We start from the raw sequence: 17,500 nt of genomic DNA on the forward strand, positions 1-17,500 counted from the left end.
GAGCACTGCTAGCGTTGGTTCCGCCGGTGTTCTCCGGCGGTCAGAAGAAATAGCGGTGCTGTGTTAATAGATTTCACGACACAAGCAATGGGTAGGCTACAGACATGTATTTTGAGCTAAATATCACAAAAATAGACTGGAGTCGGAGGTTTTGCTAACTTTATAACCTAGAAGAGAACTACAAAGTAGGCCTAGGCTACTTATGGCAGATTTTGACACAGTGGTAAAACAAAAATCTATTTCCTGCAGCACTGTGTCGGTTACTACACTAACCATCATGTTAACGATCAGCCTAACAGTATTTGATTTGGTACAAATCATTCATATCAAACATTAAGCAAGCTTACCTTTAGGCTTGTGCCAAGGGTCCAGAAAATGAGATGTGTCCGGTGCAGTACGTTGGTATAACACCCGATGATCTCCCGGTCAACCAAAAATCTATTGATTTTCAATCATATTTCCCGATCAACTATATATCGATGCATTTTCAATCATATTTCCCGGTCAACTATATGTCGATGACTTTTCAACAACAGCGTTGTTTCCCGGTCAACTATAAATCAATGACTTTTCAACACATTCAGCGATCGCCCAGTAAACCAAATATCAATGCTTAATCAATCATAAAGATAACTATAGATCAATGTTGTTCCAATATCGTTGCCATCAACATTAATAACATTAGGTTTTCATCTACAGGGTAATGGTGATTCAACATTAATTTAGCATTGAAATTTCAATATCAACCATAATGATGATTCGGATGGATAAACAATGTTTATTCAATGTTGGCTTGCTGTCTGGGACAGCACTCAATACTTAGTTGGGGCTCCTTTTGCCTGAATTACTGCAGCAATGCGGCGTGGCATGGAGTCGATCAGTCTGTGGCACTGACAAAAGGTCATTGCTAAAGAGGCTGGCTGTTCACAGAGCTCTGTGTCCAAGCACATTAATAGAGAGGTGAAGGGAAGGAAAAGATGTGGTAGAAAAAAGTGTACAAGCAATAGGGATAACCGCACCCTGGAGAGGATTGTGAGACAAAACCCATTCAAAAATGTGGGGGAGATTCACAAAGAGTGGACTGCAGCTGGAGTCAGTGCTTCAATAACCTCCACGCACAGACGTATGCAGGACATGGGTTTCAGCTGTCACATTCCTTGTGTCAAGCCACTCTTGAACAAGACACAGCGTCAGAAGCGTCTAAAGACAAAAAGGACTGGACTGCTGCTGAGTGGTCCAAAGTTATGTTCTCTGGTGAAAGTAAATTTTGCATTTCCTTTGGAGATCAAGGTCCCAGAGTCTGGAGGAAGAGATGAGAGGCACAGAATCCACGTTGCTTGAAGTCCAGTGTAAAGTTTCCACAGTCAGTGATGGTTTGGGGTGCCATATCATCTGCTGGTGTTGGTCCACTGTGTTTTCTGAGGTCCAAGGTCAAAGCAGCCGTCTAACAGGAAGTTTTAGACGACTTCATGCTTCCTGCTGCTGACCAACTTTATGGAGATGCAGATTTCATTTTCCAACAGGACTTGGCACCTGCACACAGTGCCAAAGCTACCAGTACCTGGTTTAAGGATCATGGTATCCCTGTTCTTAATTGGCCAGCAAACTCGCCTGACCTTAACCCTATAGGACATCTATGGGGTATTGTGAAGAGGAAGATGCGATACGCCAGACCCAACAATGCAGAAGAGCTGAAGGCCATTATCAGAGCAACCTGGGCTCTCATAACACCTGAGCAGTGCCACAGACTGATCGACTCCATGCCACGCCGTATTGCTGCAGTAATTCAGGCAAAAGGAGACCCAACTAAGTATTGAGCCTGTACATGCTCATACTTTTATAAAAATCCTTTTTTTGTATTGATCTTAAGTAATATTCTAATTTTCGGAGATACTGAATTTGGGATTTTCATTAGTTGTCAGTTTTAATCATCACAATTAAATGAAATACACATTTGAAATATATCAGTCTGTGTGTAATGAATGAATATAATATCCAAATTTGGAATTACTGAAATAAATCAACTTTTTGATGATATTCTAATTATATGACAAGCACCTGTGTGTGTATATATATTACATATATATAATAATGATATTACATATATATATAATAATGATATTACATATAATAATGATATTACATATATATAATAATGATATTACATGTATATAATAATGATATTACATGTATATAATAATAATATTACATATATATATATGATATTACGTATATAAAATAATGATATTACATATATATATATATATATATATGATATTACATATATATAATAATGATATTACATATATATAATATAATAATGATATTACACATATATATATATATATATATATATATATATATATATATATATATATATATATAATATATAAAATATTATAATATATATATTTAGATATACAACATTTATATGTACTACTATATATATATACAGTGTTTGAAATGAACTTTTTCACTCACCGGCCAATTGGCTACTGAATGTTTAAGTTACCAGCCATTCACAACTATATTTATTTATTTATACTATATTATATATTTTTTATATATATATTATTATATATAAAAAAATATAATAATATAAATACTACAATACTTGCCATCAAAAGTTTGAAAATGATTAAACATGTAATTACATACAGGTATTATTTAATATAGGTACAATGTAAAAACATGTATATAGACAATAAGAACATTGTATCAAATGATTAATGTAAATGTTTGTACATGGCAGTAGTTAAAGAGATATAAAGTACGAGCCACTGTGAGTCTATCACTCGTATGTAAATCACTTCAGTCAGGTGTGTGATAAACTGATGGAAGCTTGCTCATGTTGAAATCATGTGTTTGTTTCTGTTTCAGGGTTTCGTGAGTCCGATGGGGTTTTCTGATGTCCTGATCGTCCCGGACTTTATCGAATAAAGCCAAAATAAATAAAGCAATACTGAAAGAGTGTGTTAGAGTTTTCCTGCTTCACCGTCAGCTTGTGTTTGAATGATCTAAGATGTTTATACAGTTACACAGACACTGTATTAGATGAGTGTGTGTGTGTTTCTGATGCTGACAATTCGATTAAACATGCTTAAAAACATTATTTTCAAGCATGGGCATTCCTGTACAATGCATTTTTTTTTAAATATAGGGTTTTATAAAGTATATACTGTATATTATACCAGTATTCCCTTTTGGGTATGTTCTCTGAAATGTTTATAAATGGTTGTTTGATATTAGCACTATTTTTTAAGATTAGTAAGTATTTAATGTACTGCTTGTGTCGGCCTGCAGTAGCGCTGGGGCGCCTGAGGGGGCAGCACTGCGCAGAATCAGCTGAGTGTGACGTCAGAGGAAGAAGAAGAAGCGCTGTGTTTATACTCTGTTAGCATCAGTTTCGATGGCGTGATTTAAGACATGATTTCTGATTTAAACTTTAATTCTGAAACACCGACATGAGCGACATGATGGAGAGCCGAGAGCAGCGCTCTCTTGTGTCCGAGCGAGAGGCTTCAGGCGAGATCAAGGTGATTTTGATGGATTTTTACTAGCATTGTTGTTGTATTAAACACCATTAAAAATCATAAATGAAGATCATCTCGCAGCTGCTAGTTTGTGTCCTGTCATCGATTTAGTCAAAGCCGTTTGAATGGTAATTTAGGTCGATTTCAACACTTCAAAGTGGATGAAATCTTGAGAACACGAAATAAGCCAAATCAGTTGCACTAACGTTAACAAAGGAAATTGGCTTTATAATTTGTATTAAATTATATTGAAATTACAAACACTATAATATGGAGAATGTTAAATTGTGTTTATGCACAGGATATAAAATATAGCACAAATACTGGGACTGTGTGAGAGAGAGAGAGTGTGTGTGTGTGTGACACAGAGATAGAGGGAATGAGTGCGTGAGAGAGAGAGAGAGAATGTGTGTGTGTGTGAGAGAGAGAGAGAAAGAGTGAATGAGTGTGAGTCTCTGTGTGTTTGTGTGTGTGTGTGTGTGTGTGTGTGTGTGTGTGAGACAGATAGAGGGAATGAGTGTGTGTGTGTGTGTAAGAGAGAGAGAGATAATGAGTGTGTGTGTGTGTGAGAGAGAGAGAAAGAGTGAATGAGTGTGAGTCTCTGTGTGTTTGAGTGTGTGTGTGTGTGTGTGAGACAGATAGAGGGAATGAGTGTGTGTGTGTGTAAGAGAGAGAGAGATAATGAGTGTGTGTGTGTGTGAGTGTGTGTGTGAGTGAATGAGTGTGAGTCTCTGTGTGTTTGAGAGAGTGTGTGTGTGTGTGTGTTAGAGAGAGGGTGTGTTCATGTTTATATTACATTGTGGGGACCAAATGTCCCCACAAGTATAGTAAAACCTGAAATCACCTACATTGTGCCCCAGCGGTCCCCATGAGGAAAACAGCGTATAAATCATACTAAGTAATGTTTTTTGAAAATGTAAAAATGCAGAAAGTTGTGCGTGATGGGTAGGTTTAGGGATAGGGGCAGTGTAAGGGGACAGAATATACAGTTTGTACTGTATAAAAACCATTACGCCTATGGAGAGTCGCCACAAAGATGTGTGCGCCTGTTGTGTGTGTGTGTGTGTGTGTGTGTGTGTGTGTGTGAGAGCGAGAGCGAGAGTGTGTGTGAGAGAGAGAGAGAGAGAGAGTGAATGAGTGCGAGTCTCTGTGTGTCTGTGTGTCTGTGTGTGTGTCTGTGTGTGTGTGTGTGTGTGTGTGTGTGTGTGTGAGAGAGAGAGAGAGAGAGAGAGAGAGAGAGAGAGAGAGAGAGTGAATGAGTGCGAGTCTCTGTGTGTGTGTGTGTGTGTGTGTGTGTGTGTGTGTGTGTGTGTGTGTGTGTGTGTGTGTGTGTGTGAGAGAGAGAGAGAGAGAGAGAGAGAGAGTGAATGAGTGCGAGTCTCTGTGTGTCTGTGTGTGTGTGTGTGTGTGTGTGTGTGTGTGTGTGTGTGTGTGTGAGAGAGACAGAGAGAGAGAGAGAGAGAGAAAGAGTTTGTGTGTGTGTGTGTGTGTGTGTGAGAGAGAGAGAGAGAGAGTGTGTGTGTGTGTGTGTGTGTGTGTGAGAGAGAGAGTTTGAGTCTCTGTGAGAGTGAATGTGTGTGTGTGTGTGTGTGTGTGAGAGAGAGATCTGTACCAGGTTACGAATGTAATTGTTATGAGAAAAATTAGGTTTTAATATCTTATAAATATGAAATCTGTCCCTCATCTCATCATGTCGATGGATAACGTCCTCTGTTTGATCATCAGAGATCTGGAAACGGAGATCAGCCACAGACAGGAGCCGGACGAGTGCGAGCGCTGGAGAAGACAGGACCGTATCTCATGACCAAAGCTCACGCCTTCAACACCAAACTCCGTGAGTTTGCTCGACTCACAGCGAGTGAAGGGTTACTGTAACCAGGACTGGGCGGGATGACAATATATATGATTAACGGTATAAAATATCTATCGTTAGAGATGTTGCTGTATCGGGTGTATCGCGGTATGTAATCGCACTATTGACACTTCAGAGAGAAGGGGAAATGCATGAATGAGAATTTAAAGAGTGCAACATGCAAACATAACTAAATAGTTAATGATTTTATATAAGATAAATATTTTATTAGCTCTTTAAATGCAAAGCTTCCGCGGAGAGAGCAGTTTCAGCGGCGAGATCAAACTAGACGGACATTTAAGAGATACGGTGTACAGTCATAACACTTATTACACAGCATTTCGCCATTTAAATAATTATGAAGGTAAGAGATATTGATTTCAGATTAAACTCTTTTAAATCATACCTGTTTGTGTCTCATAATCCAACAGTGTACAAAACAACAGTCACAAAATGGCCGCCGCTGCGTTTGTATGAAACAAGAGAGAGCGAGTTCCCGATACTGGACGGCATAATTAAATAACTACACAAAATATTGATTCGACGGAGTGAGTTTTGATATTTTATTAGTTCACTAAACGCAAAACTTCCATGAAAAAAAAAAAATTCCTACCGAGTGTATAGCGCTGATGACTTCATTGACCTGGACGGGGCGGTTGACCAATCAGAATCAAGCATTCCACAGAGCCGTGTAATAAGTGAAAGTAAACAGTTGGGTGTAAACCGGATGTGTATCAGGATAATAGATCCGTGCGTTTGGTCCACTGATCTATATCCGAGACTATTTATAGAGACATGCCACTTCCTCAATCCTCAATACAACTATGTTGGGAAAACCCGTAACGCCAAAGATGGCGGTTGTATGAACATGTCCCGCCCCTCCCACTGGAAAGCCAATCGTCTGCCTTTAACAGTCAAGCCGGGAAACATTTAAGCCTATCGTCTGGTTCCACTGACGCATGCGCACAGTTGAGGTTTGCGACAGTGGAAAATACGTTACTGTTTGAAAAGGCGGCAGATTTGATATGCAGTGTATGTGTGTGTTGTGTAAATATCAGACATCCCAAGTGTCTACCGCATATTGATAGCGGCTCCCTGATGCCCGCAAATTAGTTCAAATCTCCCAGAATCTAGAGCGAGCGAGAGCTCACACATACTGTGCTTCAAACCGTGCAGCGCGCGCACGTCAGAGAGGGAGAGAACCCTTGTGCATGCGTAGTAAAGTATAACCTGTGGGGAAAAAGGCTTTTTAAACCTTATTTTGGGGCAAAGTCATCAAACTTTTTCAGCGATTTTTATCATATTTTACTGCTGTTTCTATACATGCAGTTTTTATGTCCCGGTGACCAGTGAATGTGCAGTTCTGACTCTCTGCCCATTCATTTAGATAGGAGCCTGGTCTTGTTACAGCGGCCCGGAGGCGTTGCCAAGATGGCGGCCGAGTGGCACTTGCCTAAAAGGACTTTGTCTATATAGAATGATTGGATAGCTCATGACGTTCTAAACTGCCATCAGGCAGTGAAGCCACCGGAAGTGTTCGAGCGGCCATCTTACGATTCCCTACCAACAGAAGGCTCCAACGGCCGTTATACAGATTTTGGTAGCTTCGACGGTACTTTTAAGATGAGCCGCTGTGCAGCATACAAGTGTAAAACGACGTTCACAAAAGGATGTAGAAAAACTGCCCACAGGTTGTAATTCAAGCCCTATAAGTAGTAATTTATACAATTGTCGCTATTCCTGTGTTGTTTTCTCCGAGGCAAGAGTAATTTAATTCTTCTACTAGTGTTGTCAAAAGAACCGGTAATGTTACTTCGGTAAGTTACCAAGTCGGTACTGAAATTTTGAAAATGGGACGATACCAGCATTTCTGCAGTACCGGGTAACTTATATTCTCGGTACCCACTAATAGCTGCTTTCAATCGCCTCAGTGTTTATCTACGCGCGATCAAGGCTCCAGACTAACTTTTTTACTAGAAGCACGTTAGCCAATGTAGCATAAGTTATACCACAATGTGTTATACTAGTGTCTGTGAATATTAAACCGCAAAAAACGTGGCTATTAACCCTGCATGTTCTGCTTGTCTCTGTGGGAATGAATGGCGTAGACGCGTGGTTTAATTTACCACACACACACACACACACACACACACAGAAGCACGCGTGACGCTCGCGAAGGTTTCAGTCTCTGCTTCCTCACGATATGAGGACATGATGAACTTCCTCTCCAGAGCCGATCTGAGTGTCTTCACGGCAACCCGTCAAAATAAAAGTTCGGTTTAGCTTTAAGAAATTGACTGAAATAATTATATTTGCCTACTGTTGTACAGTAGATTTAGCTACATCTTAATGTAATGCAATTTTTAATAAGCAGGAACATTTTTCGACTTTAAACAAATATCCATTTAAATGCTTACTGTACGTTCACACCGCCGCCGACTTGAGCGTCAAAGAAGCTCTGGCCGCTCTGTCAAGGACGCTTGTCAAAAAGCACGGGGAAGCTCGTTGACGCTTTGGACGCTCTGACGTAGCAGGGAGAAGAGAAGTGTCACAACATGAAATGTAATAAACAGAAAAAACAAGCAATACATTGAAAAAACCTTTTATAATGACAGCATTTTTATAACTGTTTTGGTCACTTTTGGTCGGGGAAAAAAATAATAATTACCTATTATTATTATTATTATTATTATTATTATTATTATTATTATTATTATTTGCATTAGGCTATTATTTGCATTAGTGCAATTGGTCAAATCGTTGTCACCGTGAGCAAATGAATTGCATTCCCATGCCTCGTTCTTTTGTAACTGGTCCCTGTAAGCAAACAACGTCATATCATATATGATAGGAAACCCAGCAACAGCGATTATCAGCTTCTCCTTCATTTTCTCGGAACTAATGTTTTGGTTAGAACGAAAGTTCACATCGTATTTTTCTCCGGAATCAGCCAGAGTGAAGGACGTCTGATTCTGATTGCTTTCTGGCGTTTTGCCGCTGCTTGCCGCTGAACCGCGTCATAGCTCATTACCATAAAGTTGAGCTTCTTTCAACTTTCTGATTGACGCTCAAAACGCCCAAACACGCGACGCCGAGGGATTTGAGGCTCCTTGCAGCTGAGAGAAGCCAGCTTCCATTGAAAATGAATGACTTCCGGCCGCTTTGGAAGCTCAAGTCGGCGGCGGTGTGAACGCACCTTTAGGGTGTTTGATTGGTAAGAATGGACAGGGAGACTTTAGATTTTAAAACGGTGTCTCCTTAGGCAATGTTTTCTCAGTCAAATCATACAATTTCCTATTGTTTCAATAGAACGCTTGAGCTCACTAGGGAATACCAATATGGCGCGGTGGTTTCACTGTTTATGACGTCATGAGCTATCCAGTCATTCTATAGATCAGTGGTTTGGTCTTAAAGTGACAGACAACGAACCGACTCGGCCCTCGGATATGACGTCGCTTCCACACTTCAAGCGTTCTGGTATGTTTTGCGCGTCCAAATCGGAGAAAAAACATGGACACCACCCGAAAAGCTGTTGCTATGGTAGCACTGGCCGAGTACCAGGCGCTTATCAAAACGCAGCTATTTGAACTTCTAAAATTTTCACTTTATTTCATGTTTTAGTTTATCTTCTGTTAACAACACTAGCCACGTTAGTAACACCCGTTTGAAACAAGGATTCGTTCAATATTGCACGACAACAAGAACGATTCCCGCACCCACAGGCAGCGATACAGACGCAATGAGGTATTGCAGTAATACCAGTGATTAAAATCGTCATTTGAACAGCCAAGGCGGTCCAAAAACAATGAAAACAATTCATACATGTCACACAGGGAGCAGCCATCTTGGATTCCGTATCAGAAGTCTTGCTCCGTGTCCTCACGGTTGTCCGACTTTCGAGCTGGGAAATCCGAGGAAAGGGGGCGTTTTGGTGCGTGTTGCTAGGCAACGTCTGTCTTCCTAGTCGGAACTCCGACACGGATAAATAATAGAACGCACCATAATATTCCTACATTCTGTCTCCGTCATTAATGTGAATCAAACAAAAGACTAAATAACTTGTTTTCAGCTTTAATAATACATTTATATTTAATGAATGCAGTGAAGACTATGCAATATTTATTTTTTTACATTTGATTATTTCTGTACTAATTCTAGCTACATGTTAAATAAACATATTTTACCTCAAAAAATGAGTTTAATTCATATTTTTGTTAAATTTTTTCCTATTATTTGTAATATTTTTTCTTATTTTTAATAACAGAAATGAGATTACACAAAATAGCTATGTCATGATATATATCATTATAAGAAATAAGATTTTCTCATATCGTGAAATAAGAATTTGTCATATCGCCAAACCCTATGATTGACTATGATTGGGTCAATGACAGAGCGACAGAGAGAATCGGCCAGGAGAGTTCTGCAGAAGAGAGGCTTGAGTCCAGCAAGGCCGTCGCTTCATCCACCGAGACACAAACCAAAGACGTGAGTCTAACCATGACTGATAGCTTTTTCAGGGAACATACTTGATGCAAATGTGGCATTTGATCCTCATGAAACATCATTTTGACTTGCAATTTCTTAGCTGATTATTTCAGTGCTGGTTTTCTCTTCTCTCTGCAGTGTGAAGTTTAATAAGGGATACGCTGCCTTGAGTCAGACTGGAGAAGATTCGCTCATCTCACTGGATTCAGACAGGTGAGACTCACTAGGCGCGTTTCTATTACAGATTTGCGCAAAACTTTTGCGAAATGACGGCGTTTCCATTAACCGATGTTAGGCGACTAAAACTTAATTTTTTCTCGCGCGATAATCATTCAAAAAATCATTGCAACGGACTTTGGTGGGTTTATGTACAGTGGATAGTATAAGTGAACACACCCATTGCTAAAGTTGACTCAAAAGAGGAATAAAAAATAATCTTTTGGAAATTGATCTTAATGCCTTAATTTAAAAAATTAGGAAAAATCCAACCTTTAAGGACACCAATTTTCTTTGTGAATGAATAATGTATCGTAAATAAATAAATGTTCTTCTTTAAAATACAGGTTGCGTAAGTCAGGACACCCGTATGTTAAATTCCCATACAGACAGCAGATTTTTATTTTTAAAGGCCAGTTATTTCATGGATCCAGGATAATATGCATCCTGATAAAGTTCCCTTGGCCTTTGGAATTAAAATATCCCACATCATCACATTCCCTTCACCATATCTAGAGATTGCCAGGAGAACATGCGTACGAACACTCTGGAGACGGAATTGTTTGGCGACACGATTGGGATCTGAGGGATTGACGGCAGATGAAGGAAAACCACTTTAAATCCTCATTATGAGTCATCATCATAACAATCTTCCACTGACTGGGATTTATAAAGGGAATTTGCGCAGGTTCTGGCGTACGCAAGGTTTTATAAGTCTGAATATTTTTGGCTTTTGGCCACACAAACACTTACAGTAAGGATCCCACGCACAGTTTTATAAATGAGACCCCTGAAATAGAGAATGACGTGTGTGTTGATGGATTGAGTGATTGATTCAGTGTTGTTTGATTTCATCAGTGATGCGGAGCTGGATTGTTCATCTGGATATTCCTCAGCAGAGGTTAGTTAATGCCTTTAAAGTGTTTGGGAAATGGGTAGTCGGTTGCCTGACGAATGAAATTATCAATTATAAAAGTGTCACTTTTTTATCAGAAGTACAGTAACGTATTATGTAGAGTAGTTTTGAGAAATCTTGATGTGACAAGAAGCTGATATGGCAATACTTTAAAATACAAATCAATTGTTCTCTTGTAATCAATTCAATTTAATAAAAAAATGTACCTGTTTTTAGTCATGAAAATCAAGTATGGTGTAAAGTCATTGTGAGTCTTGCCAAGATAAGACAATAAGGATAACCAAACGTTTATAAATTGTAATTTTCAGAATGTTTTTTGCAGCTGATGAATGATAAACATTGACAGAATCCTGCTTTAACAAGCTTGAGCATTTGAAGAGATAGGCTACAAAACTGCAGCGCTTATAATAATCAGAATTCATCATGTGTTGATCATGTGCTTATCATGTGTTGATCATGTGCTCATCATGTGTTGATCATCATATGCTCATCATGATGAGCACATTATGTGCTGATCATGTGTTCATTATGTGTTGATCATGTGCTCATCATGTGCTGATAATGTGCTCATCATGTGTTGATCATGTGCTCATCATGTGTTGATCATGTGCTCATCATGTGTTGATCATGTGCTCATCATGTGTTGATCATGTGCTCATCATGTGCTGATCATGTGTTGATCATGTGTTGATCATGTGCTCATCATGTGTTGATCATGTGCTGATCATGTGTTGATCATGTGCTCATCATGTGCTCATCATGTGTTGATCATGTGTTGATCATGTGCTCATCATGTGTTGATCATGTGCTGATCATGTGCTGATCATGTGCTCATCATGTGTTGATCATGTGCTGATCATGTGCTCATCATGTGCTGATCATGTGCTCATCATCTGCTGATCATGTGTTGATCATGTGCTGATCATGTGTTGATCATGTGCTGATCATGTGTTGATCATGTGCTCATCATGTGCTCATCATGTGTTGATCATGTGTTGATCATGAGCTGATCATGTGCTGATCATGTGTTCATCATGTGCTCATCATGTGCTCATCATGTGTTGATCATGTGTTAATCATGTGCTGATCATGTGTTGATCATGTGTTGATCATGTGCTCATCATGTGTTGATCATGTGCTCATCATGTGCTGATCATGTGTTGATCATGTGCTCATCATGTGTTGATCATGTGTTGATCATGTGTTGATCATGTGCTCATCATCTGCTGATCATGTGTTGATCATGTGCTGATCATGTGTTGATCATGTGTTGATCATGTGCTCATCATGTGCTCATCATGTGTTGATCATGTGCTGATCATGTGTTGATCATGTGCTGATCATGTGTTGATCATGTGCTGATCATGTGTTGATCATGTGCTCATCATGTGTTGATCATGTGCTGATCATGTGTTGATCATGTGCTCATCATGTGCTCATCATGTGTTGATCATGTGCTGATCATGTGTTGATCATGTGTTGATCATGTGCTCATCATCTGCTCATCATGTGTTGATCATGTGCTGATCATGTGTTGATCATGTGCTCATCATGTGTTGATCATGTGCTCATCATGTGTTGATCATGTGCTCATCATGTGTTGATCATGTGCTGATCATGTGTTGATCATGTGCTGATCATGTGCTGATCATGTGCTCATCATGTGCTCATCATGTGTTGATCATGTGCTGATCATGTGTTGATCATGTGTTGATCATGTGCTCATCATGTGCTGATCATGTGCTCATCATCTGCTGATCATGTGCTGATCATGTGCTCATCATGTGTTGATCATGTGCTGATCATGTGCTCATCATGTGTTGATCATGTGCTCATCATATGCTCATCATGTGTTGATCATGTGCTCATCATGTGTTGATCATGTGCTCATCATGTGTTGATCATGTGCTGATCATGTGTTGATCATGTGCTGGTCATGTGTTGATCATGTGTTGATCATGTGCTCATGTGCTCATCATGTGTTGATCATGTGTTGATCATGTGCTCATCATGTGTTGATCATGTGCTCATCATGTGTTGATCATGTGCTCATCATGTGTTGATCATGTGCTGATCATAGGCTTGTTCGACTTGAACCGGCGCTGCACAGACCGATCGGTTGATGACATCAAAGTACCGCGAGAGCGATTCAAAAGCATAAGGAGCCGTCTGCTCTCTAATCGCTCTCGCGGTACTTTGATGTCATCAACCGATCGGTCTGTGCAGCGCCGGTTCAAGTCGAACAAGCCTCATGTGTTGATCATGTGCTGGTCATGTGTTGATCATGTGTTGATCATGTGCTCATCATGTGTTGATCATGTGTTGATCATGTGCTCATCATGTGTTGATCATGTGCTCATCATGTGTTGATCATGTGCTCATCATGTGTTGATCATGTGCTGATCATGTGTTGATCATGTGCTGATCATGTGCTCATCATGTGTTGATCATAAGCTTGTTCGACTTGAACTGGCGCTGCACAGACCGATCGGTTGATGACATCAAAGTACCGCGAGAGCGATTCAAAAGCATAAGGAGCCGTCTGCTCTCTAATCGCTCTCGCGGTACTTTGATGTCATCAACCGATCGGTCTGTGCAACGCTGGTTCAAGTCGAACAAGCCTCATGTGTTGATCATGTGCTCATCATGTGTTGATCATGTGCTCATCATGTGCTCATCATGTGTTGATCATGTGCTCATCATGTGTTGATCATGTGTTGATCATGTGCTCATCATGTGTTGATCATGTGCTCATCATGTGCTGATCATGTGCTGATCATGTGCTCATCATGTGTTGATCATGTGCTCATCATGTGTTGATAATGTGCTCATCATGTGTTGATCATGTGCTCATCATGTGCTCATCATGTGTTGATCATGTGCTCATCATGTGCTCATCATGTGTTGATCATGTGCTCATCATGTGCTGATCATATGCTGATCATGTGCTCATCATGTGTTGATCATGTGCTCATCATGTGCTCATCATGTGCTGATCATGTGCTGATCATGTGTTGATCATGTACTCATCATGTGCTGATCATGTGCTGATCATGTGCTCATCATGTGCTCATCATGTGTTGATCATGTGCTGATCATGTGCTGATCATGTGTTGATCATGTGCTGATCATGTGCTCATCATGTGTTGATCATGTGCTGATCATGTGCTCATCATGTTTTGATCATGTGCTCATCATGTGTTGATCATGTGTTTAATTTTGTGCTCATCATGTGTTGATCATGTGTTGATCATGTGCTCATCATGTATTGATCATGTGCTCATCATGTCTTGATCATGTGTTGATCATGTGCTGATCATGTGTTGATCATGTGTTGATCATGTGCTCATGTGTTGATCATGTGCTCATCATGTGTTGATCATGTGCTCATCATGTGTTGATCATGTGCTCATCATGTGTTGATCATGTGCTCATCATGTGTTGATCATGTGTTGATCATGTGTTGATCATAGGCTTGTTCGACTTGAACCGGCGCTGCACAGACCGATCGGTTGATGACATCAAAGTACCGCGAGAGCGATTAGAGAGCAGACGGCTCCTTATGCTTTTGAATCGCTCTCGCGGTACTTTGATGTCATCAACCGATCGGTCTGCGCAGCGCCGGTTCAAGTCGAACAAGCCTCATGTGTTGATCATGTGTTGATCATGTGTTGATCATGTGCTCATCATGTGTTGATCATGTGCTCATCATGTGTTGATCATGTGCTCATCATGTGTTGATCATGTGCTCATCATGTGTTGATCATGTGCTCATCATGTGTTGATCATGTGCTCATCATGTGTTGATCATGTGCTGATCATCTGCTCATCATGTGTTGATCATGTGTTGATCATGTGCTGATCATGTGCTCATCATGTGTTGATCATGTGCTCATCATGTATTGATCATGTGCTGATCATGTGTTGATCATGTGCTCATCATGTGCTGATCATGTGCTCATCATGTGCTGATCATGTGTTCCTCAGGTGCACCCGGACCTGAGCCGGCAGCTGCTGAAGGATGGATATCACCTGGATGAAATCCCTGATGATGAAGATCTGGACCTGATTCCCCCGAAAGCCTTGAGCTCCTCCGTCTGCTGCTGTGCTGATGTTTCTTCCTGCTGCGTGCAGTGAAGTGCGTGTGTGTTTGTGTGTTTGTGTGAGAGAGAGAAAGGATCAAACAGTTCTGCCTAAGTTCTTACTGTGTTTTTTAAATATGTCATTTTAGTGATCGAAGATGAGTTTTAAGGGACAAAATGGTTGACTACAGGGGGACTCTAAAATTATACATAAGATCATAACCACAGCAGTAGTAAGATGTTTTGCACTATTACATTATTTTATTTCTTCTTTCTTATGTTTATTGGTAACACTTCACAATAAGGTCTAATTTTTTATCATTAGTTAATGTTAGTTCAAAGTGCAAATAACTAATGTAAACAAATACAACTACATGTACTCATAAATGTTGAGATTGACATTTAGTAATATTATTTTAACTAATGTTAACCTTATTGTTAAGTATTAACAGTTTATTTATACCAAATTCTCATTATCGAATGCCAAAGATCATAAAACAATATTTAAATAGTCAATTATTTATACATCATGGTAGTATTTGTTGCGCTGCCGTTGCCCTGTTTAAAAATCTTTCACAAAAGCGTATTACAGTTATGAAACTCACCATTGAGAATAACAGGCTTCACTTACAACATAAATATTTAGTTTCTTTTTGGGTTGAAATATGATTATGACGCGCTTTAATGATATTCATGCATATTTGACTAGTGATGTGTTTCTATCTTTATTGTCTGAGTTTTTGTCATAAAATCATAATTTCGCTCAAGAAAGCGACTGTTTATGGCTGATGTTTCAGAAAGGAACTAAACACTAAAGTGGAATCTGAAAGAAAATAAATTACCCATGATTCTCTAGTGCAGCGTTTGGGGAAGCGCAGTGTTACTGATTTTGAGAAAGATGACACTACTTTACATACTGTTGAGTTAAACAGGAAGTGTGTGTGTGTGTGTGTGTGTGTGTGTGTGTGTGTGTGTGTGTGTGTGTGTGTGTGTGTGTGTGTGTGTGTGTGTGTGTGTGTGTGTGTGTGTGTGTGTGTGTGTGTGTGTGTGTGTGTGTGTGTGTGTGTGTGTCAAGCTCATGTATATGTTTGGAGTTTCAGGACTCTTTTAAAAAGTGTATATTAACTTTTTTATATTTTCTCTTTATAAACATGTACTTTGAGCACTAAAGCTTTATGAGATCTGTCTGATTTTCTGTTACTCTCTGATAGAAGTATGGATTTTGTTTATAACATGAAGTGAGACGATGTGAGATGTTACTATAGTTAAACACTTGCTGTGCGATATAAATGTTATTTTGTGTTTAAAATGGCATAATCAAGAGTATTTTATCTGCCCTTTAAATAATGCAAAACATTGAATTGAGTACAAGCAATCGAGTGAGTGAGTGAGAGTGTGAGTGAGAGTGTGAGTGAGTGAGTGAGTGAGTGAGTGAGTGAGTGAGTGACTGTGTGAGTGAGTGTGTGAGTGAGAGTGAGTGTGAGTGAGAGTGAGTGAGAGTGTGAGTGAGAGTGAGAGTGTGAGTGAGAGTGTGAGTGAGAGTGTGAGTGAGAGTGTGAGTGAGAGTGTGAGTGAGAGTGTGAGTGAGAGTGAGAGTGTGAGTGAGAGTGTGAGTGTGAGTGAGAGTGTGAGTGAGAGTGAGAGTGAGAGTGAGAGTGAGAGTGAGAGTGTGAGTGAGAGTGTGTGAGTGAGTATGAGTGAGTGAGTGAGGGAGTGTGTGAGTGAGTGACAGTGTGAGTGAGAGTGTGCCATAGTGTATTCAAGCAATGAAGTGTGTGAGTGAGTGAGTGAGTGAGAGTGTGAGTGTGAGTGTGCCATAGTGTATTCAAGCAATGAAGTGTGTGAGTGAGATTGTGAGTGAGTGAGTGAGAGTGAGAGTGTGAGTGAGAGTGTGAGTGAGTGTGAGTGAGTGAGTTAGAGTGTGAGTTAGAGTGTGAGTGTGCAATAGTGTATTCAAGCAATGAAGTGAGTGAGTGAGAGTGTGAGTGAGTGAGAGAGAGTGAGAGCGAGAGAGAGTGTGAGTGAGCGAGAGAGAGTGTGAGTGAGTGAGTGAGAGTGAGAATGAGAGTGTGAGTGAGAATGAGAATGAGAGTGTGAGTGAGAATGAGAGTGTGTGTGAGTGAGTGAGTGAGTGAGTGAGAGTGTGAGTGTGCAATAGTGTATTCAAGCAATGAAGTGAGTGAGTGAGAGCGAGAGAGAGTGTGAGTGAGTGAGAGAGAGTGTGAGAGTGAGAGTGAGTGAGAGCGTGAGTGAGTGAGAGCGTGAGTGAATGAGAGCGTGAGTGAGTGAGAGTGAGAGTGTGAGTGAGTGTGAGTGAGAATGAGCGTGAGTGAGAGTGAGTGAGAGTGAGAGTGAGAGTGTGAGTGAGTGAGAGTGACTGACTGAGAGTGAGTGAGAGTGAGAGTGTGAGTGT

At 40.1% G+C, this 17,500-nt stretch overlaps 2 protein-coding genes across 3 annotated transcripts in view; both read left to right on the top strand.

Moving 5' to 3' along the window:
• The window catches only part of cox5ab (cytochrome c oxidase subunit 5Ab), a 14,322-nt gene extending 11,351 nt beyond the window's left edge, over nt 1-2,971 (top strand). The window contains exon 5 of the mRNA XM_077194712.1: nt 2,881-2,971. The gene's annotated coding sequence lies outside the window, so the exon portion shown is untranslated. The remainder of the gene's footprint in view (nt 1-2,880) is intronic.
• Nucleotides 2,972-3,342: 371 nt separating this feature from the next.
• fam219b (family with sequence similarity 219 member B) overlaps nt 3,343-17,500 on the top strand; it is a 14,804-nt gene continuing 646 nt past the window's right edge. Inside the window, exons 1-7 of one of the 2 annotated variants that reach the window (XR_013189675.1) lie at nt 3,349-3,536; nt 5,259-5,367; nt 9,780-9,873; nt 10,012-10,086; nt 10,948-10,990; nt 14,993-16,094; nt 16,163-17,500. The exon at nt 16,163-17,500 is cut by the window's right edge and continues 646 nt beyond it. Coding sequence is in view for 1 of the 2 variants with exons in the window: in XM_077194710.1 (XP_077050825.1) it covers nt 3,465-3,536; nt 5,259-5,367; nt 9,780-9,873; nt 10,012-10,086; nt 10,948-10,990; nt 14,993-15,142 (543 nt within the window). In the remaining variant the exon portion in view is untranslated. Of the gene's footprint in view, nt 3,537-5,258; nt 5,368-9,779; nt 9,874-10,011; nt 10,087-10,947; nt 10,991-14,992 lie in introns of both variants that reach the window. The other variant, XM_077194710.1, reaches the window with a different exon arrangement.

The sequence above is a fragment of the Siphateles boraxobius genome, unplaced genomic scaffold (assembly GCF_051911475.1).
Source record: "Siphateles boraxobius isolate OS27281-9 unplaced genomic scaffold, OSU_SipBor_1 32, whole genome shotgun sequence".
NCBI classification, from domain to species: domain Eukaryota; kingdom Metazoa; phylum Chordata; class Actinopteri; order Cypriniformes; family Leuciscidae; genus Siphateles; species Siphateles boraxobius.